At 40.6% G+C, this 24,547-nt stretch overlaps 1 protein-coding gene across 1 annotated transcript in view; it reads left to right on the top strand.

Moving 5' to 3' along the window:
• LOC102558944 (pulmonary surfactant-associated protein A-like) overlaps positions 1-24,547 on the top strand; it is a 43,121-nt gene that overhangs the window by 15,737 nt on the left and 2,837 nt on the right. Inside the window, 3 exon segments of the mRNA XM_059730324.1 lie at positions 20,644-20,808; positions 21,997-22,116; positions 23,464-23,541. Of these exon segments, the coding sequence (XP_059586307.1) occupies positions 20,644-20,808; positions 21,997-22,116; positions 23,464-23,541 (363 nt within the window).

Consider the following 24,547-nt stretch of genomic DNA (forward strand, 5'->3'; position numbering starts at 1 on the left):
TGATTTACCTTCCTTGAAGTTCCTCTGTAGTTCAGCATGAGGGAAGCATTTGTTAATGAGCTGGAATCCCATGCTGCTTCTTTCTAGGAAATATTACATGAGCCAATTTACAGCTGAGCAGCAGGCCTGGATTGCACTTGTACCACCTGTTTCTGGGAGTACATTTAGTATGCAAGTAACTGACATTCCTTTTAATGCCCATGGTCCTAATGATTTCATCATTTTAGTGGTGACTGGACTTCTAACAAGCTTTTGCTTTGGTATTAAAATTAACTGAAATAATTATTATCACTTAGAGGCTTAAATACATTTATTTGGTTTGAATCCATAGGCTCCACAGCAGAGAAGTGGTTAGTAACATAAAAAGAATGTTTTCCTGAAGTATTAGCAATTTTCATGCTGACTTTTCCATACAGTTAAGAAGAACTGCAGTGCACTACTCAAGAGATTCAGTACCTTGTATATAGCTTTAAATAAGAATAAAATAGCAAAAAGTGCACTTTCAATGAATTATTTCTGTAGGAAAAGAATTAAAATCCAAAAAGAAGTTTCTCTTTAGACATATATGGGCTTCTAAAAATACAGTTCAGAATTTGTATACAGCAGAGGGCAGGAAATTTTTAATGTTAAAGTAATCATGGGCCTTCAAATGAGTAAAATTTTGATTCGTGAAAAAAGCCACCAAAAGGTAAATGTATCATTTAATTTATTTGAATCAAAATAAAGTGCAAATGTGACATTTGCTACTGCCATTATGTCTTCATTAACTTTATTTGCACTACAAGTTAGAGGGATGGGGGACTGTAGAAGTACAAAAGCTAGTAGACATAGATTTTGACTTTGCTCCACTTGGGTACAAAATAAAATGGAGAGGACAGGGAGGGCTGGGGACAGGAAACCTAGGTTGCCTGTACATGAGCCCTGGAGAAATTGACTTTGAGAACTTATGTCAGTCCTACCCACTAACGGGGCAGTCTCTCTCTCTGTTCATATTAGTAACATCATAGCGTGGCGGGCAATTAATCAATGAACAGTGAAGTGGAGAGAGCCTGAAAGAACCAAGTAGTGGCTCACCAGAGCACTGCTGTTACACTTTATATTAATAGCTCTTTATCTTAAATATTCTATGGTTTGCTCCTTCTGGTTAACAGTCTTGCTTTATGTACTAAAAGGCCACATTTTTCTCTGAGTTACATTAATGTGAATCTGAGTGACTCAAACAGCTTTAATGGACTTACTCTGGTTACTCATATGTATAAATGAATGTGATATCTGGTCCATGAGACCTGCAGACTTTGTAGTAGACTGTGATGTATGGTCATGTTACAGTAAGCAATAAAGTGACAGTGATGGATTCTGTGAAGTCTGACATATTGCTGATTGACAGAAGGCCATTCTTTTCAGAATAGGCGAAAACACCAAATGGTTATGGACTTCAAAACAGTATCCAGCACGTTCTGTAAATTTTACTTCTTGAAATTCCTATGCCACTAATAGTGGAAGCTCAGGCCCTTTCAAATCTATCAAATGCCATACTTTCTTTCATAAATACACACTCCCTTCCTCCCCCACCCCCCTGCCCCCTCCAAAAACAGCCACCGGAAATTTTAGTGAACATTAAATGTGAGAAATAATTGCCCATCCCTGCCCTAGAATAATGGCATCAATCTTTTTTGGCAGGTATGCCACAAATTAGCCCCACATCCTTCCTAAGAGCCACTCTGATCTCCCTGTCCTGACCAATCTTCTGCTCTGCTTTCTGCTCCCTGCCTTATCTGCCATTATGGTGCTAGCCCTCCCTAGTCAGCCATTTGCTATGCAGTGGCCATGCATGCCACTTGTGGGATTTGTGCCACAGGTTGGATACCCCTGCCCTAGTATATAATGCTCCTATTCCAGAGGAAAGCATGAAGGGCAAAGATCACTTTGAAAACTTCATGGCTTTATCATAACAGAAACTGTTTTATCCCTTTGATGGGGTTATGCTGGCACTGTTTCACAAAAGGGAAAGAAACATAATGTCCAAATTATTTGGCCAGCATTCCATGGGAAAAGCTAGTGCACACTTGTGAAAATCAGCTGAAAACCCGACCTTGGCCTCTACAGAGCTCTCTGCCAAACCTTTCAGCGTGGCCAGGTCAGGTGTATTGCACAATAGTTTTCACAACAGGTTTGTGGTTTGGTTTATTTCCCTTGCCCCTGAAGCACTTGCAATTAATTCCTTCTTCTTCCTTCTACGTTCTATGGCCCTATTGATGTTTCAGGCATCAGTAACTTCAGTCATTTAGATTAGCGCTTGAGGGGAGACAACTGTGTAAAGCTGTTCCCCGAGTTGGCTGTTTCCTGAATATGTTCAGCTGGGAATATATTCCCATCCAACAGAGCTGAGCTTTCACATTAATCCTAGAAGCAGCTTCTGGCAGCTGTACATGGGGAAAGAGATGCCACTGTCTGTAATGCTCTTCCTCTCACTGCCTTTTATCCGCTTCCAGTGAAGGCGACTGCTTACAGATAAACTTCACACATACACAGTTTGAGAGGATTATTGGAATTGCTGAAGCCTTTTTTCCATTTAGCACCAGACTGGGTATATACACCACCTTTGGACCCTGACTCAGAAAAAATATTTAGGCATGTACCTAACCTCAGACATCTTCCTATCTGACTTCAACAAGACTGGGGGTTGTGATGGGTTAATCCTGGGCATGGGAGTAAGAGCCTTGCTGAAGTGGAGTTTGCTGCAGCTCAGAAATGCAGCAAAGATTGCATTTTGATTGAAATCTCTTCAGGCAATTCACATTTGATTGCAGTCTTAGCAGGCCCAGGAAATACTCAGATGTGAGAGAGATAGGAGTGTGTGAAAGTTAACTATACCCTTGAAATTTCACAGTATGCTTGTGTTCCATTCAAGCCCCCAAGCCTGTCCATTGTTCCTTATTGCACAGATGTTTGAGCATTCAAAGAGGCTGCAATCCTTGATTAGTCCTGTTTGGGTTTTTTTAATCACTAACTCTCCCACTCCATCTTGTGGTTTGTACTTGAAAATATCTCCGAAAAGCTCCCCATAGCTGTAGTGTTTAATTATATGGCTGCTCCCCTGCTTTACCTTTAAAATCAAAACATCCAAATTGTTCACATGGACTTAATGTAGAAGGTATGGCAGGCTGTGCTTTTAGCCACTGAGAAGAGCTGGGAATAGTGCATAACTGCTTCACCTCAACAAGAATTCACCCAGGAATTAAGTACAATCTTACCTAGTTACTGGGCACAGCTACATGTGAAATTAAGGTGAATGAATAAACTCTGGAACATATTGAGCCTGAGTTTATTGCTCCTGGGTGCTCCATCTTCATGACCGCAACAGGTTGAGCTGAGTTAGAGCAGCCCTGGCTGGCAGGGGCTTGGGGGGGAGGCGGGGCAGGGAGGGGTGTCGGCCTGACATTCCAGGGTTGCTCCAACCCAAGCTCAGTGTACTCCGGAGGGGCTGGCTGGGGCACAAGGGTACTTCAGTGCAGGGCTAACCAATAGGTACCCCCGCACTGAAGCACCCTCGTGCCCCATCCAGTTGCATCAGCATCTACACATGTGTTCCTGTGCACTAAAGAGCACTAAAGAACACCACTACAGGATGCTAGGTTTTTGGTTGTAGCCGTGTTGGTCTAGGCAGGCAAGGTTCTTTGGGTAGATGTGATATATTTTACTAGACCAACTGAGTAGATGGAAAAAAGTTCTTTGCAAGCTTTTGGGTGCAATCACCCTTATTCAGGCATAGGAAGTCTCTGCTGTTCCTTAGAGTCTCAGGACAGCCAAGACTTTCTATGCCTGAAGAAGGGTGATTGAACCCAAAAGCTTACGAATAACGTTTTTCCAAGTACTCAGATAGTCTAATAAAAGATATTGCATCTACACAAAGAACCTTGCCTGCCACTGCAGGATAGTACTTGTGTTTAGAAGTACTAACCTGCAGCAGGGTTAACTAGTTTCCTGCATCCTAATAGGGGTGCACATGTAGATGTTGAGACTTTACTGCAGAGCTAGTTAGGCAGGTTCACAGTACATGTCTCGTGTAGATGTGCCCACTGTGATACAATGGAGAGATACACAGGGCTCCTCTTACCTCTCTCACACTGCTGTCTCTGATGCAGCTGGTCCCTTGCAGGGCTGCATGGAAGCAGGCTGCCCCTGTACTCACTAAAGTGAGAGCAATAATCCTCCTAGCTTTTGCTTGAGTTATGCAAGACATCTTGTTCCATACCCACCATGACACTGGCTCAGCCAGCACACAGGCTCTGACTGTGGGATGGACTTTGGTAAGGGTTTACCACATAAGTGGAAATTGCAGTGATACATGTTTCTTTGATGTGAACCAGCCTGAATACTTAACCAAGTTTTTATAGGAAATTTTACCACCAGTAAGGAGCTTCAGAATTATAACAAACAACATTGCTTTTGAATCTTTTCTATCCTGCAACTGACATTCATCCCTGTGCAAAGCAGCCAAAAAATACTGAATAGTAGTCTGTATAGTAAGAAAAACAGGTACTTTATTACATAATACTGACATTAAAATTATTTCAGAAATTTTCTAAACAGTGGTTGTGTATGAATTATCAGCATGTTTATTAAGAAATGTACAGTAGCTTCCCTTTGAATCTGTCAGCCAATGTTTCTCACACGGGGTTATAGAAACTGGCCCTAAGATTATCTCTCTGTAATGCTCACTGATAAATTCTGACTAAATGCCTCTGTTCTAGTCAAGGGTTTTAGGTTCAGGGGAAAAGAGTGTTAGAGTTGTGCATAATTTAACCCCTTGACTGTGCACAAGTACAGATGACTACATAAAAAAAAATCCACGGAAGAAGAGAATTGGATCCCTTTTTTGTGGAAATGTAAACCAGGGAGTTAAGAGAAGAGGGAGTGGTTAGAGCAAACCTGGATTAAAAGATTAAGTGCAAGTAACCTGGCAACCCCGTTTTTGCTCACTGACACCAATACTATAACATCTGTAAGTGCATTCATTTTCTGAACATGTTGAAAACTAATAAAAAACTAAATTAATACTTAAAATACACTCAAGCTTTAAATGATTGCCAAACCTATCAGCTGATTAAAAGCCTGGTGAAAGAGACAGGCCCATACCAGAAACTTGATATAGTTCAGCAGTCATATGATGGCCGCTGACACATGCAAAGTGGGCATCAAACTGGAGCCACCACCCCTACTTCTGAGGTGATTTTTCCCTTGCGCAAAGTGCATGGAGTGGTTTCTGTATTGTGCAGCTCTGTGGGCAGATAAGTAAACTTCTCAAAAAGACTGTGGTTATCGGAAATCTTTGCTGTGCTTGGATCACCCTGGTTAACAGCTAGGATAAGGAAGAATAAGCATAAGTGTAAAGCTCTACTAGAGGACATTCCGTTCAGAACAACCTCTTAACGATGCCATGTGCCACCTCTGAATACTTCCAGTGTCACTGAAGAGATGTGTGTATATTTTCTATGCTTCCTCCCCGTATCAAATTACAGCTGTAAATGCAATAACCTAGAAAATTGATTTAACTTTTTAATCTGTTTCATAGATTTCATAGACATTAGGACTGGAAGGGACCTCATGAGATCATCTATCCTTGTACTATGTGGAAGATCATCTTCAGAGAACAGCCTGGCAGCTCTCGCCACACACTTGGAAACCCCTAGAGCATTTGTGCAAACAAGAGATAGGAGAGGGAAACTCAGTAGATTATTAACTGGAAAAGCAGGTACTTTAGTCACTTTATTTAATGGCTAATCTGTGACTATCCATATAGGGCAGACTTTACAAAATGTAACAGTCATTAGGAGGGTCAATTGTTGCAGTATTTGATTTAGCAGTTGTGTCTCGTTCCCCATGTAGTCAGTTGAGATCTTTTCACAATAATTAACAAAAATAGATAAATGTAATTGTTCAACTCTTCATGTTCCCAGAGCTTCGGTACCAGAACCAGCAGGCTCATACCCTTAAGCAACAGAGGTGATACAGGGGTGGCTCATGACTTAAAGACCTGCTTGCCTGCACTAGGGTTTAGCTAGTGTTTAAAAAAACAAACAAAAATAAAAAGTAGGAGAATTATACTTGTTGCTGCACCCTGACTTCCAAATACATTTACTATTATTGTGTTTGCAAACAGGATGATTGCCTAATATAATGGAGGTAAAGTCTCTGAGGAGACTGCGATCCAAATAGCCAATTATAACAAAAAAGTATGTAAGCAAGGCATAGAATTAGTCATTTGCACATACAAATGTTCAAGGTTTGTCCCTCCCATGCTCCTAGGGCCAGCAGGAGGGGCCACAGAAGTGGTCTCTGGCATGTGAGAACCTGCAGGAGCAGCCTCAGGCTGAGGCTGCCCTTGACCCCTGAGCTACAGACCTGGCATCAGCAAGGGCCAAACAATGGAAAGAAAAGGGCATAGCCAGGTGAAGTCTTGCCCCTACCACCTTGAAGTGGCACCAGCCAAACCAAAGATTCTCAACTTCTTTAGCCGCAAGGCCCGCTCTATATCTTTTCTGAATTTAGATCTAGCTCAGTGATTTTCAACTGAGTACTGTGAAATTCAGAAAAGTTATGGAGGGGGCCCTGAGACTAAAAATGGGTGAGAATCATTGGTAAAGAGGTCAATCTCTCACTTAAAGAAAGATGTATTTGGTGCCTTTTTAACAGAATATTTTACAACTGGTATGATTTCCTTTTGCGGGGGAATGGAACATGTCGTATATTTAAAAAAATACATAGAGATAAGTGTGTGTGTCTAATATATATAAATAATATGTACACACACACACCTCTTTGGGTATAAGAGTAAAGTGTGCTTCCAGTTTTAATCTAGAAAGTGTGGGAAATGCTACCCTATGTCAGCAATAAAAGGGGATTGTTTAGAAGCCCCTATACCAGCACTGTGTCAATGCCAGATATCCCCTGCAGTAGGATTGTCTCCCCATAGCTAGCAAGGTCATCTTTAGAGCCAGAATAGAACAGGGATGCAATACAAGGCAGATGCACTGCACTCCAGGAACTGGATTTATAGCTGAGCTTATTGTTTTCTTCAGAGACTCTGGGGTTCTGCTTTTCATGCAAAATGATTTTAATAGGAACTATGTCAGTATCTTATAGAAGAAAGACAGTAGGCTTCCCTCAATATTTGACTCTGTGAATTGACAGTGTATGGGTAGTACAATGGAAACAGTTTATATTAACTGGCAAGTGAGTCAAACAGCCCAATTATCTGTAAATCACAGGATGTGGTTCTTCATTCTCTATAAATTCTCAGTGCCAATTGAAAATCTATACATCTTAATTTTCAGCTTTTAACAGCATTAAGAACCTTAATACAGGGTTTTTCCTGGGATTCAGTACCAACTAAGTTCTCTTGACTAAGATAAGCAACCCTTCTTTACTATGACAATTGAGCTTGAACAGTACCTGTGAGCTTGTTAATTTGCTGCATAATTCTGTATCTTCTGCCACATTCTTTCAATGTGGAATCTTCCCCCCAAACTTAGTTAGACAAATGAAATAACTCTTGATGGTTCCTTTGCATGCCTATACCCTAAATTAATGATATGTTAGAGGGACTGTTCTCCCTTTAATTGATAATGCCAAGCAACCAGTGGTACTGTGTAAAGGTGGTTGTCACCCATGGACTTGATTATCCTTATTTTAATTTAACAAGATGGTGGCTTGTAGGAGCAAGATATATACAGTATTAGAAGCAGATATAATGCTGCTCAGTATCTGTTCATGCATAAATTGCTTTATTATTGCCACTTCGGTAAGCAGAAGAGAGACTGCAGAATTCATCTTAATATGAGCTGTAATATGCTGGGACACTTCTGTGATTACTACTGTAGAGTATGTCACATTAAAAAGCCAACAGTTGCTCAGTTATGACTCTGCTATAAATAAGACACTGCAGTATTTTCTTGGATATAGAACAGTGAATACCTGTGGAACTGCAATGGGTAAGAAGATATTGTGGCCTAAGTAAAGCATTGCATTAGGAATCAGAAAACCTGGATTATAAACCTGGAGGAAATTCATATTGTTTCTCCATGTCTCAGTTTCCCCAAATACAGAAAGAAGAAAAGGGAACAGCCCTCCTTTGTAGTTTTTTGAGAACCGCTTATGAAAGGTGCCATATAAGAGGCAGATGGGATGATGATGATAATGATCACCAAGAACACTTAGTTTTGCTTTGGGAAGATTTTTTTTCTGTCCTGCCCCCTCTTCAATGGCTGTACTTGGTCAGTCCATCAGATTCATTAGAAAGTTACTGAACCAAACTGAGTTTTCATAGTTACATCAAGGTGTTAAGCCTGAGGCTTAACAATGAATAATGAATGAATGGCCTTTTGTTTTGGGGCTCTTTGCCCACTTTATGTGCAAGACTCCTTGTTTTCATTGGAATCAATGTGTTTCTTTGTACTGCAATTGTGTAATCCACATGAAAGTATATGGAGTTATTGCTCTTCTCCATTCTTGTTTTAAAATGCTTTCCCCATACCTAAGTGTTATTACTGGAGCCTTTCTTCTATAGCTGTTGATTGCTGGCTTTTTTAAAGCACCTTTTACAAAAGGTCAGAAAAAAAAAAAAGTCATCCAAATACATTTCCAGCTACCCTGTAGTTTCAATAGACCTTGTGCCTCTACAGAAAAAAATCAGTCGAGAGTTTTTCTTTATGCTTGTATCAGGAGGAGCAAAAGCAGTAGGCAGCTATCTAACAAATGAACAATTTGTTCCTTTTCCCCCACAACGGCTTAGTCTTTTTGTAAAAGATCTCATACGTAATCAACCGAGACTTTACGTTGCCCAAATATGGGCAATGAGCATTGTCAAATTTGATTTGGTAAGTGGAGCTCTAAAATATTTTACAAAGATATGTCTGGCCTGCTTTGGAGCTGGAGCAGGAAGTAAAAAACAAAGTTAATTTCAATCCTATTGTGCTTATGAATTCCAGGTATTATGGTTCCTAAGGCATGGCTATTTTTAAGTCATAAAAGAAGTGATAAGCTAAAATCTGTGATTCAAGACAAGAGTGGAGAGAACAAAGAATTATGTTTCTATCCAAAGTCAGAATTTACTTTTTTTTGTCAGTCAATTTATATTATTTTAAAGTACTTTACCTAGGTTTAAAGGCAAGACGTGTTGGAAATAATTTTCTGATTGGAACCTGGTTTTAGGTCAGACCCAACATTGGGAGGAGTTTTATAGTTTAAAAATAGTCAAAATGGCTGTGTACAGACATTTGGGGTGATTAGGGGGAGGTTAGATCGGGTTAAAATGGCCACCCAATGTAACTTAGTTCACCCAGGTGCAGCCCTTACACTAGTTAGATGGATCTAAATGTGGACTGCACAGAGGTTCAAAACTGTTAGATTAATCTAAAAATGGAGGGAGCCAAGTTAACTCTACCTCTAAGGTATACCTAACTTACATCAGATTGGCCATGTTTACACCAATCTCACTGTCCTGAACTTTGTACAGTTCCCAGAGTAGCCCCAGGGTTGGGAAAGCCCAGCTGCTAGCCCCAGTCCCATGGCTGTGCTTTTGCTACCCGCTCCCTGACACTGGACTATTTTTAGCCCCCCAGGCTCTTCCCCCACAACCCCCATATGGGCAACCCACAGCATGGACCCCCCACCCCCCTAACCCCACCCCCCATCATGCAAGCCACTCCTGGGGCTGCTTTTACTGGTGTTTCCAAGTGCCAGGAATGGGCAGGAGGGGTGTGTGGGGGAAAGGGGTTGGTTTGAGGAGGGGAGTTGTTTCTCTGGGGGTCAGAGGACTAAAAATAGCCCCTGGTCCCAGAGTGTGGGAAAGAGAGCCATCCCTGCAGACCCTGTAAACCCCTGATCCCACCACACCCCCAAGCTCCTCAACACTCCCCCCCTTCATGCTTGCCCCTCAGTCTCCCCCACAGACTCCATCTGCCCTTGATCCAGCCTGCATACTCCACATGTCCCTCCAATCCTCCTGTGGATCCTGCCAAACCCCGCCCCCCATTACACCTGTGAGCCCCCTGATCACTCTCCCTGGAGCCTGACTGCCCCTCCCATCCTCCCAATTGCTCCCATCCTCAAAGGTAGGCACTATTGTTTATATTTCTTTCCATTTCCTTGAAAGATGCCTGCATAATTATTCTTTCCTGTGTCTAAGCATTTTTGCCAGAGGCATGTGCTTCAGTTCAGCTGAAAGAGGCCAAGCAATATTTGAGTGCATAATTAATGTTAAGGCAGACAAGGTTCTTTGGGTAAATCCAATATATTTTATTAGACCAACTAAAATAGTTGGAAAAAATCTTTGCAAGGTTTTGGGTACAAACACCCTTTGTCAGGCTGAGGAAGTGTCTGCAATTGGTCCATGCTCTTCCTGGATGGAATGGGTGTTTGTACCTGAAAGCTTGCAAAGAAGAATTTTTCCAACTATTTTAGCTAATTATTTTACAAACTTTTAAAAGTCAAGTTAAAAAAAAAAAAACCTTTCCACATTATAAAGCTCAAAAGAGGAATGTTTCGTTTATTCCTTAGTAGCCTCTTAACTTTGTCAAAGGCTCTATGAAAGTACAAAACAATCATCAATTTTGTTTGAACTATTACTATTAAAGAGCACTTAATGAATTCTTGTAGAGGTTAGAGCCATCAGTTTCCTATACAGTAGCCTGGATGCTTATCTTGTTGAAATCATTTGACCCCAGCAGACTTTCTCCCTACAGTAGGGGGGCTGGACTCAATGATCTTGAGAGGTCCCATCCAGCCCCTAATGTCTAGGAAATCGATGAAATCCATATCATATTTTGTTTATCTGTTTTACCATTCTATTTTTAACCATCATATCTGCAAGTTATTCTGATACTGAACATCTTCCACCCTCTACCCTCATTTTAATAAGAGATTACATGTTCTGTTTGGCTCTTCAGTCACTTCATTAAGTTCCCTTAGAATTCTTAGTCCTGTTTGAGCCAGTACCTCACCTTTACTGTACAAGGTGTGTCCTTGAGTATCTCTGGGGATAAGGATGCTAAAAGAAGAAACTATTAGCTATCTCTGTTATCTCCTTATTCTCCTTAAATATTCTCTACTTATTTCCTACTTCCCATAATAGGGCTTCCTAATTTTATTTATCTTTAAGGTCCTTTACTGAACTCCTTAAACCCATGTCAAATGACAGCAACTACTTTAAAAGCAACTCGGTGCTATTTCTGGAACATTAGATATGAAAAGGGGTTCATTAGAAAAGACAGTCCATCACCCAGGTTCTTCTGTGGATGCTATCATCTTTTTGGAGGAAGTCTATACATCTCTTTCTTGCAATGGGTGTTTTTCACATTAATTTAGCTTTCCAACAATTTAGACCAATGGCTTGGTGAATTGAGAGTTCATTATTTACCAGTTTCCTTTAAAAGAATATACATTATCTATTATTATAATCTCTCAGTCTTTTGTAGGACAGATAGAAGCAATTATATTTTAATAATTTGAAAACCCCAGTTTCATGATCTAACCACTTAAATTAGGCCAATTAAGAGTTCCAGGAAGAGAACTCAGTTGTAGAGAAGACTAAAGGAAATACTTCATGTCACCTACTCTTTTTTCAGTGATATTCAAGAGCACATCAGGTCCTAGAAGACTAATATTTCCCATAAACTTACGTTAGATTAAATGAGCCAATAAGAAGACAGTAATGCTCATGAAGAACTAGTACAGCAAAAAGAACTAGAGATTGAAAAGGAGATCAGTAGTGGGGAACATGGTTACTATAACAATGAATTATGCAAAGGCATGATTTCATAGATAGAGAGGCATTTGTGAGTAATCTATGACAGATTGTGAGTAATCTATGACAGAAATAAATTAGAGCTCTGATCCAAATCCCATTAAAGTAAATGGAAGATTTGCCACTGATTTCAGGGGGCCTTGGATCAAGTTGGAGATGTCATACCTGATCCACAGGGCCTAGTTTAAATCACAGGCCAAACTGTCTAATATCATGGCCTGATAGTGGCAGGGGCTTCCATTTCCATACCCAAATTGTTTGTGCCCCCCCATGCCTCCTGATTGGCTGACAGCCTTTCCCTCTTGCCCCCAACAGCAGCACAAAGCTGTGCTGCCCCTGGCTTGGCTCCACAAAGCTGTGCTGCAAGCTGGACAAGCCTTTGGGCTGGGATACACCCTCTCCTCCATGCTGCAGTCAGCTCGTTCCTGGAAACCCTCTCTTGGTGGGGGGGAGGGGCTGTAGGGAGAGGAGGAGACACTGTGGGCTAGCAGAGCCCCACTCCCCTTGATCCTTCCAATGAGCAGGGGCAGGTACTAAGAAGAGGGAGCGATCCCCCTCCATCCCCTGAGGCTGGGGTTTTACCCTTGCTTCCACACCCAGTGTGAGGTGGGGAAAGCATGGAGCCCCTTCCCCCAAGATGCCTCCTGGGACTAGGAGAGGGCACAAAGGGAGGTGTGAGGGAGGTCCCAGCCCGGCCTGCCCTGGCCCAGTGCTACCTTTGCTTTCCTGGGCTCTGCCAAATGGGTGCTGTTGCCACCACCTTGAGCTGCCACCAACTTAAGCCAGTGCTGCCTCAGGGGCTCTGGTCTCCTCATGCCACTCCCCACCCACAGGCTGCAGGGGGGCCCGGTAGACATTGGCTCCACCCTGGTGCTGAATAAAACATGGGGCCAGGCAGAGTAGGCAGCCACAGGGCTCATGGAAGCAAGTGGAGGTGGAGGAATATTCTTCTCCTTCACGCTGCCACCACTGCTGCCACTGCCACTAGTCCCCCAGGCAGCTGGCCACACTGCTCCTGTCTCTTTAAATTGCCTCCCCTCCATTCCTTCCCCGCCCCCCCCATCAAACACTGTCAGTAGCCATCTTGTTGCAACAAAATTCCATGATATGGCCTGTTGCTGGGGAATTCCCCAGCAAGTGGCCATATAGTAACAGTTTGTTCCAAATGTGGGGAAGATGGAGTGTCCCACAGGAGCGCGGGGTGGGGGGGCATGTGCTCAGTGGTGGACCTGGAAGTGGGATGGGAGTACCGGAAGTGGGCCCAGAAGTGGGCCTGGAAGTCAATCTGCTATGGGGGGACCCTGGGTGCCCCCCCCCCAGACCCAAGAGGCAGCAGTCACTGAGCCAGGGGATGGGGGAACTCTCCCGCACACTCAGCGGAGGGCCCAGAAGTTGACCAGAAGTGCTTCTGGTCCACTTCTGGGTCTGCCGCTGAGCTTGTTGGGGACCACCCCTGCAATGCTTCCATGGGATGCTCCATCTGCCCCACCATCTCAGCATTCACAAGCTGCCTGATACCTTGAGGTATATAGAAAAAACATTTAAATCTGTGTCTATGCCCACATCATCAAATCTCTCTGAATCTCTCTGAATCGATTCAGAGGGTTCTGATTCGATTCAGAGAGATTAAAGGGTCTCCTGATTTGAAACAGATTCAGAGGTTCGGCCACCGAATTGGGCCGAATCTCCACCAAATTGAATCAGTGCCTGAAGCATTGCACAGCCCTAATGACAGGTGCAATTGTCTCTCTCACACACTGCTTAAGCTTTCTGCCAACTCAGTCAAAATTTATGTTACAAGTCTGGAAAATTTTCTTCAGGCTCCAAGGGGTATGTCTACTCTGTGCCATAGTGAAGCATGGTGTATGTGCTCTAAACATGCTATACCCCGGAAAAGGTAAAGGATTCCTTCTATGCAACACTGGGCACAAGTAGTAAGTTTTGTCTTGAACACCTTTGTTGGCTCAGGCTGTTATTGCACAAAAGTGCCTATGTTATATTTATTCAGGATGTGGCTCATGCAGAGCCAATGTGGAATGTTTTGCTGTGATGTTTCCTAGCAGAGGCAGGGGCAATGTAAACAAACCCAAAGGATCTCTCAGAGGCCTACTACTGTGACTTTATGAATGTTTTGTGCAAAAGAGGGCAGTCCAGGGAGATGTAGCATATGAGCCACCCTCACACATATCTCCCTTGATTCAAGACATAGTGGTGTAGCACATTTTCTCTGTATTTACATGAAAAACCAAGGGAAAATTATACCAACAAATGCCACAGAAAACACATAAGAGAAATCAAATACAAAAATAATGTAAATCTTGTGGTCTGAAGCCCTAAAGGAACAGGGAGTTCACTTTTGAAAGATATTAGTAAACAGAGGAAGAGAGGCCCTGTGCTCATAACCATAAAAGAAAGACAAGGGTTACGATTACTGCCAAAACACCCATGAAGGAAATCTGTATATTGTTGATTTATCAATTAATGGGTTTCCCAAACTTATTGTGTCCCATTTTTCCCCATAACAATGAAATTCTCTGTTTTGGACCTTTTGATTCACTGTAAATGGGGATATATAATTATCAAAGACAACTAGATATTGTAATTTAATTTTCAGGTTTCTGGGTAGAGACTCAAGCTCCTGCTGTCAAAGGCAGTAAATTGATGTCTCATTTCACAAAGGCTTGATTATTCCAGGGTTTGACCTGGATCAAAACAGGAACAGCACAGTCATTTACACAGGTTGCCCTTCTAGGTTGCGCTGCTGCTCCTCCAGTAGTAGGTGTCCTGGGAGAGCACTCTTTCTGGCCATTTTTTCCCTGGGAATGATCTGTATAAACCTTACAGATGCAAACCACAATGTTCTGGGGAAAAAAGTGATAGCACATTTTATTCCACATACTTCAGCAGGACATGAAGCAAGATGGTGAAGTTGTATGGCTGTAGGACCATAGGACACATTGCTTTCTCCATGGAACAATGAAACATCCATTTACAGCCAAAGTGTATAGAAGAAATTCCTGTTGGTAATCGATCCTGGTTTAAAATATTGAATCCTTCTGCCAACAAAATGTGGCAGAAGAGTTACAGCAGAAATATGAGACCAGTACAGTAATGAACTTGATTTAAACAAGCAAAGATTGAAAAACGTGACCACACCTGCTTTTCATGCAAGTAGTGTACCAAAGACAAACTAGGGCAACTGCTATCAGTGACTGCAACCAAATGACATGTCTAAGATGAACGTCTTGCAGTCTGGAAAAGAAACAATAGAGAGATCAGATAAAATTCCTTTATGCAGTCTGGTCCATGACCAAACTGTTGGTAATGAACTCCTTACAAGAGGTGTCCTGAGCAAAATAGGGAGTTTGCTTTGCTCCCAAGAAATTGCAATTTTTGAACCTACATGAAAGAAAATGATTCAGTATTTTAAACTGTTTCAGTCAGTTATTACATTTCAAAGAACAAGTCTTTTTTTCATGGTGGGGGATAGGGCATGGAGAGATGTTGAGCATGCTGATTTTCCATTCAAGTCAACATGAACCTGTGGGTGGTCAGCCCATATGAAAATGAAGCCTTTTACCAGTTTTTCTAGAATACCTCAACTTAGGCACATGGTAATTTTCTGTCTTTAACAGTACAGGGGAAAAATGAAACTGAAAGTAATCCTATGGTTTAATTTAATGACATTCCTAGATAGTGTGTAAAATCCTGGATCCATTGACATCAACAAATCTGGCTCCTGTTGGTGTTCTGTCTGGAGTTCACCTTGGCCATCACCTGTAAGTGCCCATAAGTATGTCCCAGAACATTGTGTATCTTGACTGTATTCCAAGAACACAAGATTCTAGCAAAAATTAAAAGTTTCTTTCATTTATGGCTTAATTTACTTAGATTCAAATACACCATTGCTGATTTTGATGTAATTATAGTGTTACAAAGCAATGTGCATTCAATCCCTCACTGTAACTCATATTTTCCTATATCACAGACTAGCCTAATATTCTTCCTAATATTCTTGCATGAAAGAAACCAAATCTAATAACAAAATTATTTTAGTACAGTTGAAGGGTTGTTGTTGCAGTGATGGTCCAGGAAATGTCAAATGCTTTTGTGATATCTTTTACTGGAGAAACTGTATGGTTGGGAGAGCTGTTGGATTGCAGTCAAGGTAAACCTGAATTCAAATAATATTTCACAATTCACAGTATCTTAGATCCTTTGAAAACTTATATGATACAAGAATAATCTGTTACATTTCGATACAATTGTTAAAAAACCCCAAAACAACATTTGTATAATGTATTGGGGTAATGAAAAACAAATGTAGGACACTTTTACTCATTGAATGCCTTTGTGGTCCATTTTTCCCCATGAGAAGTTTACCTAGGCAGATGCAAATAGTGTGTGGTGAGATTACCTTAAACCTCTATTTTCTGAATTTTTGTGATTGTCCCAGTTGCTATTTAATGATTTCAACTAATTCCAATTATGTTTGAGGAATGTGGGAGAAATATGTATATGTTACCTGTGTTACAAAAGTACATATAAATCAGATTTGTCTTTCATATATCTTCTAAGTACTATGAAGCATGTGATATATTGGAAAAGAAAAGATTATGTACTATAATTGTATTGTAACAGTACTGTTTAGAAGACATGTCCTAGATGACAGCCCTAGGCTTGTAGTGCTAGACATTGCTGAGAGAGGTAAAGTAGGCATCTAAATGCTATTTTGAGCAGCTAAATCCAAAGTTTAAATCAACTCCCCCTTCTCCCCCTTCCCCAGCACCACCACCACCCTGGAGGCTCCTAAGAAACTTAAGTGCTTCCCTGAGGCTTGCTGCTGGGAATGCATAGAAACTGAGCTGGTTGGCATCTGTCTTCTATCTAAAACCCCAGTGGGATCTAGGAAACCCAGGTCTCTCAAGTCACAGTTCAGTGCTTTGTCTACTAGGGCTGTGCAAAATTTCTCCAGGTGTTTCGTGTCAACACTATTTCAACTCATTTCAAGCTCGAAACAGTGAAATCAAAATGAAATGAAAGGCTTTGAAACAACCTCAAAACAAAATGAGGGCAGTCAAAATGTTTCAAAAGTTTCGAAATGTTTCGAGTTTTGAAGCTGGACTTGCTTTCAGGGAAACCGAAACTAAGACAAGGGAGAGGGAAGAGAGGGGAAGGACTGCTCTGCTATTAACATGTGTAGCTGGTCAGTAACTGTGATCCTTCCCTGAGATCCCTTCCAATCCCAGTTCTCTGGGGGAGGGACGGAAGAACAGCTGCGCCTTGACACATAAACACAGTCACACGTCATGAGTTCTGCTTGTCAGCAGCTTGAGGTGCAGTTTCCCAGAAACCCCTACACTTATCTCCTTGAAACTTGGCACACATCATGCCCTCAAAAGGGGATACCACCCCTGATGTTTTAATCCAAATCTGCCAAGAAATGACAAAGTTATAGGCAGCTTTGTGCTTCCCCATTATAGCCTATAGGCAGAACGTCAAAACAGCATCAAAACAATGAAACAGTTTCAACAAAACAAAACCGAACAGTGGTTTTGAAATTAAACAAAACTTGAAATGAAACACTGTCCTGTTGAAACATCAAAATGGAAGTCAAAACAAAATGGTGCTGTTTTTTGTACAGCTGTAGTGTCTACTAGACTTCCCTGCTTCCTCTAACCTCAAGAGTATCCTTCTTCTTAAGAAAAATTAATGCTAGATTTGTAAAACTGTTGTTCATATAACTCCAGAGAGTAAGAACATAACAATACAACATTTTTAAAAGATAATAAGCATTCGATTTTTAATATAAATTACATGAATTGAAAGTACTATGAAAAATGAGTATCCTTTGAATTCTTTTCTAAATGTTGCTTATCTAACCTGTTCAAGAGTGAGTGTTTTTCTCCTTTACATTTTTTTACTTATTTCTGTAGAAGAGAAATGAAATGTCACTTGGCACCACATGTTAAATTTTTCTAAATATTTGCATAACAGGTGGAGTATGTAAACAAAAGAAAGGGGGAAAAAACTCATTCAAACTGCTTATCAAGTCTCCTCTTCAATACAAGGGCATGTAATGTAGACGCACTAAATAAAGGGGCCTTCTGACAACTTCTTCTTCATTCTACTTTGGAGCTGAAGGGTAAGTTGAACTTTTCTTGAACAAAGAATTTCTCTAAACTATGCTGCCAACAGTCCCTTTATATTTTCTCCTTGAATTATTTTCAAATGATTTATTATACTTCCCTTTAATGCTAATTTTCTAGTCTACTCCTATTAGAGATTTCATCAGCTGAGAAAGTGTTCAAAGGCTGCCAGGTTCTTATGAAAGAAGGGCTTAATTCAGGCTGAATAGCTGTTCTTTCCATCCTGACCTGCAAGTAATAAGAACCCCAATGGTGTATCTTAATTAAGTAGCTTGAAGTTAGTGGGGCTCCAGTAGATGCAGGTCCATGGGTGAATCTAGAATTTTGAATAGAGGGGTTCAAATGGTGTGGTGCATCCATCACATATGACATAACACCCGTTTTTTTTCCAATTTAAAGGAAAAAACTAAAGATTTACTAATATACTTGAGGCCTAGGGCTGTATTATTCAGTATTGCACAGTAATTTTTGGTTACTGCACAGTAAACTAAGTTTTTTATGTATGTCTTTATATACAAAACATAATTTGCATTCCAATTGCTGATATAAGAAGAAACAGAGTAGTTATCAGTCTTGTACCACTGACATTGAACATTTTATCATTGACCTCAACGAAAGCAGAATTCAACACATAAGATATATTTTAAAAAAGGATAACTATTAACTAATTAGATTCTGAACTACAAAAAGTCCAGATTTTTTTAGAAGAGTTGAGTTATGATTTATGAAAAGAAATTAAGCCTCTTGTTATTTACATTGTGTATGAGTTGTCCAACCAAGGACAAGGTTGCCTGACTAAAACAGGACAGTTGCTAGGGAACTCAGTCCTCTCTGTTACAGTTTTAGTTGAATTATGCTACTAATTGGAGTATTGCCTTACAGTCCATCAATTTAACCTTTAGCAATTTCCAGCTTGATAGATTTAACCACTGATTTTTATTCTCAGAATGATTTGATATATACATAGGGTTGTAGAATGGTGAACTACAATGCCAAAATGCTAAATTGGCACCAAGATTAAAACATACTTTGGCACTTCATAATAGCCACATACCAGAAAAGGCATTGTACAGGAGATAATATTATTGATGCCCAAAAAATCTGCAGAGCTTACTGTCAATGCCCTTAAGCTTTGCTGTGCTTATGGAATTTTTTGTTCAAAACAAGATCCATGTGTCAGAAAATGGTCTGTAAGGTTCTGATGATGTATGAAATATTCTGTTAGTTGTAAAAAAAGCCAGAGATATATAATACTACATGTAAATGCATGTCAAGCTAGCTGTATCCTATCATTGCTACAAACCTTTCCTTTGGATGAGTAGCATACCATTTTCTGATTATGGTCTTCATAGCACTAATCAGTATAATAATTGAACACTGTCACTTGGTACTTTAAGTACATTTATTAAAGCTCTCTATAAAAATAAGGAGCAGTACTGATTAAAACAAAAAAATATTTTATGAAGAAATTCAAAGTTGCTCATTTTTTAAAATAAATTTCAACTGGCTGTGGTGCTTGTCCAAAAATAAGAACCTTTTAATCAAAACATTTCCTATTTCTTTAATATTTGCAACCATTCAGGGACATTTGGACTTGGTGTGGTTCATAAGTCTGTTCTGCTCCAGAAATACATCTAGTCTTGCTTCTGCTGTATGTAACATGGGAATTCATCCTTTTTACAAGTTAACGTTGGGAACTGCCTTTATCCACACTGCCTGTAATACATTGTGGGTGCAACTACACATACACTTAGCTGTAGCAATAAATTCCAGCACTGTTCCACCCTGGCTCAATGCGCTGCAGAGGGGCTGGCTGAGCCACGAGCATGAGGCTGTTACAGTGCAGGGCTAGCCACCAAGCAGCCCCCACACTGTAGCATCCTCATGCCCCAGCCAGCATCAGTCACCATCTACACATGCATTTTGGCACACTTAACTACTCTGCTGCAAGATAGTATTGTCCTGGACAGTAGTATCCTACAGCAGAATTAATTAATTTACTGTGTCTTAAAATGCAGGGGTGATGCATGGGGTGTGCATGTGAGTGCACGTGCACCCCCTGAGAGTGGCAGTGCACCCCCTGCAAAAAGGCGTCGCCAACAATCCCGCCACCGCCATCCCCTGCCAGTTGCCGGGGGCACATGCCGTTCATGCTAATACAGGCACACATGTAGATGATGACACTTTACCAGAGAGCTAATTAGCCACATCTGGCCACTGTCTCCAAATGACTAATTGCTCATGCTGATGTAATTAAACCAGTCAGGTCTTTCTAGATACAGGGCACGCCTACACAAGATGTTTAATGCACTGTAGATTAACTGGCTGCACATTATAGTGCCATGGCACAGGCCATGCTATTAGGCTAATGCGCAGTAGTAAAAGTACCGCACATTAGCCATCATGAAAAATTGTGTGTGTGTGCTAATGCTCAGTAGGACAGACTACTGCACATTTATTTAGTACTTCCTTTTGCAAGGCACTGCATATTAATTAACATGTAAATAAGCCCACATATTCACAATCTTACTGTAAGTATAAAAATCAAATCTGAATTGAAATCTTTATTCAAAGCAAAATTTGAAGAGTTAATATTTATTAGGTATTCCTAACAGGAAACCCCAAGCTTCTATTTTTCTCAGTCAATCATTGCATGATAAATATTTTACCGTTTGTAGCTGTCTTGAACAATGTTGCTGCCCCAGATACTTGGAGCAGTGGTTGCTTTCCTAGTGGCATGTCATGCTGAGGAACCCTGTACTGGAATTCCTGGAATCCCTGGCACCCCAGGAACCAATGGATTACCTGGAAGAGATGGAAGGGATGGTATGAAAGGAGATCCAGGCCCACCAGGTACTTGCAACAATTATCTCCTACATTTACTTGAGTTACAAGCTGCACTTTGATTGTTCACTCGCAGAAATAAAATTCTTCCCTAACTCTCATTTTTTTAATCAACTGTTTGTCCAGTAGTGTGAAACAAAGCTGTATGTTTCTGATTTAATATTCAATGGAATTTCATAGTGAATTTTTGCTGACAGTGGAATAACCCTGCTGTTCCTATCTGTATAGAGTTTTTGCTAGTATGGCAACTTCCAGTGGTGAATAGCTGAGGAGACAGAGAGGCAGAAAGTAAATGTTGGGGGAATGTAGACAGCACACCCTGTGAAAATGAGAGGAGAAAAGCAGCTGTTGAACTGGACAGAAGGATGGGGACCTAAAGGAGGAAGAGAGACAATTAGAGCTCTTTCTTTCAAGTTATGCAATTTCCTTGCAGGAAAATCATGGCTTTCAGACCCTTTGTAGCACACTTTACTCAGCTGATCTATAGTTCATGTTCACTTGGGGGCATGCAGAAAACGAGTTGAAAACTGACCATTGGGTAGAAACTACTGCAACTGCCAGGATTCCCTTAAAATAGGAGAGTACCTGGAGCTGTGTGCTGGGTGGGGTTTGGGTGGGGTGTCAAGGATCCCATTGATCAGTGAATCACATACAGAGCCTTTTTCCTTTTTCTGTTACAATTTCCTAGTAATACATTTCATAAATTCTCAACAAAAGCATTTTAAATAAATGTATAGATGTTAATAATAATGGTGTTGATTAAGAATAGTAATTAATTAAAAGTTAATTCAACAGTAAGGAAGTATAAACAAGTGTATTTCAGAAGCTTCTAGTAGGCTTCTGAAGCATGTGGCTATGAACATCAGTAACATTTTAATACATACTCTGTGCAGTTTTTAGGAGAACAGGCAAGAAGCTTTCTCCAGCTTCAGTACTTAAGACAATTAAGAGTTCCAGTGATTCAGATTCTGAAGTGCATTTGGTTGCTCATTCCAGGGGGAGAGCATTCTGCCAATGCTATACATCCAGACTTCACCAGATCTTTGGGCAGTAATGAAGTTATTACAAGTGTAATGCTGTCTATGTTGTAGCAAGTCAATTGCTATGAAACCATGTTTAATCTGATTTTCTCATAAAAATGTGTTGATTTCCAGGAAGTTTTACAAGTCTTTTTATTCCTGTGTTTCTCTTCTTCAGGTAGTCAGGGCCCACCTGGTGGCATGATGGGTCCTCCTGGAAGAGATGGGCTTCCTGGGTTAACAGGGCCCAAGGGTGACCAAGGCGAGAAGGGGGAAAGAGGGGAGCCTGGACAAAGAGGTAATAAAGATAGTTTTTTATTAACCAAAACAATAAACAATTCTGATTTATGTAAAGTAGTTCAGGAAAAAGAAACTCCATCTATTAAAACGTAGTTCCTTCCAGTCCTGAAAGTAATTATGGGTTTGTGCAGACATAACACTTAAATGGATCTAAGTAGGGTTAGGTTGATCTAAGTGCCTGAGGAGGTAAGTTAGATCTGGAAGTGGTCAGCCTGATCTAATGAAGAGCTGTACACATTCAGAGCATAGACGCAGAGCTCTGCTCTTCCTACCTCTGGCATCCCTCCCAACCTGACTGGGCTATTTAACTCCTGACCCCACCCCCTACCCCAGATAGAAAGGTCCTCCTTCACAGACCTACCAACTCCCCTGCCCCCACAGATGCACTAGCCAACTTACTTAGATCAGGTTCCCAGTGCAGCTCCAAGCACTGACACGTGTATACACATCATGCCTGATCTACGATCTCACGGCTTAAAGTAAATCATAGAATCATAGATCTGGTATGGTGAACGTGTGTATGTGCCCCTTGTGAAAATTACACTTTAATCTTCAGATGATCAGCGACTGGACTCAATCCAACCTTTACTGACTTCACTGACTAAATTGTCACCCTTGTTACAAATGCAGAGCCACTGTACCTCAGAGAATAAGGACTCTACTTCTTCTGTGCAGCAGTACATTCCTTTACCAAATTCCAGTCTGCTACCCGAGTGATTGCAGTGGGAACCTGCAGAACCTTTATTACTTGTGATTATTTATATGAGAAGTAATCCAGTTTGCCTCTTAGTTCCCACGTTAGACTGGCAGTGTTGGGAATATATAAAAACTTTTTACTTGCAAACTGTGCATATTTCATATAGGTTCTGTGGAAGACCCTCAATGGAACCCTCCAATGACAATTTTAGAGAGATTAAATAAGCAGATTTTCACTGTAAAATTATGAGGGGTGCTTTTAACTGAGGCAGCAGTATGAACAGATAATAGAATTCCCATTCTGTAAGTACTGCAAGAAAAATAATTCATTGTGGCCATTAAGTCACAAACAGCATAACATCAAATAAGCAACTACTCTTCAAAAGTTTCAGGGGTCGTTATAAAAAAAAAAAATCTTTGACTTTTTAAATATTTTAATTTTTGTTTTCTTTATATAATGTACAGGGAAATATATATATATTAATAAAATATATGTAATATACATGGAACCAATTTTTCCACTAGAGAAACTGACAAAAACTATATCAAACTCAAAACAGTTTGGTTAATTAGTCAAATACACTGAATTGTATCTGTCAATGGGGACCATTTTAGCCTAACTGTACAAATATTATTTTTTTACCTGTAGGACTACCTGCTTCTTTTGACACTGAATTACATAGTATCTTAAGTACCTTAAGACATCACATTGCTGCACTTGAAGGAGGTAAACATTTTTTTTTGTCCTCAAAATTTGTTTTAAACATAGTGTACAAAATAAACTTTGAAAACCCAACTTATACCAAAGTAAGCAACATTTTTAATGTTCCATTCCAAAACACAAATTATTCTTTCTGCCACCACTTAAGTAAGCTAAGGTCTTTTTTTATAAAATGCAAGAAGAAGAAAGATAGCCCTGTTGATAAGGAATGAGCCCTTAAAAGAGATTTAGGTTCAGGGCCTGCTGCTCCACACACTCCCTCGGTGTCCTCTTGCATATTGAACAAGATCTCAGCATGCATATATAACCTACGAGCAGTAGATCCAGGACTGTAAGCAGTATATCCACTTCAGCACAGCAGTGCACCCGAGCTAATGTGCACTGTTCCTCAGCAGAAATAATTAGCCAGTGACTGAAAAACAATATGACTACAGGATTTCTAGTTCCAGAGTTAGTGTGCAGAGCTAGCTCAGGGTATAATTGCATAGTGGGCAACACCAGGAATGGTACTTAGAACAATTATAAAGTGCTGGTCTTTTTACACAGCATATGCATAGGCACAGGCTAGAAATGATCAGATAATATGTTGATAAATGGGATATACAGGCCTCTATAGAACAGAACAGAAAGGAGTTAAGGCTAGTACAAAGGAACCTGCTGTACTCATCTGGAACATAGACTAGTGCATAGAAGATGTAATAGACTAAAGAGTTATACATCAACAGATGTGCTCTTCCTCTTGCTTAACAAATTGCTTTTTCAGAGTAGTTTTCCTTCACCAGGAGCAGCTGATTAAGGTGCAGCTCCCACTCTGAGTGGATCTGCAAATCTAATCAGTGCAGAAAATAAACTCCCTTGGGCCTAACTCTTCAATGTGGTTAATTATAAGGAGGATCAAGATTCACCCATGGTAATGTGTGTAGCCCAACTCTGTTGAATCAGAGAGCCTCTTGGGACAGTACACACATAAACAAAACTCCCTATGTGAAAAGCAGGAATCCCCAACAGAAGG

The sequence above is a fragment of the Alligator mississippiensis genome, chromosome 6, assembly GCF_030867095.1.
Source record: "Alligator mississippiensis isolate rAllMis1 chromosome 6, rAllMis1, whole genome shotgun sequence".
NCBI classification, from domain to species: domain Eukaryota; kingdom Metazoa; phylum Chordata; order Crocodylia; family Alligatoridae; genus Alligator; species Alligator mississippiensis.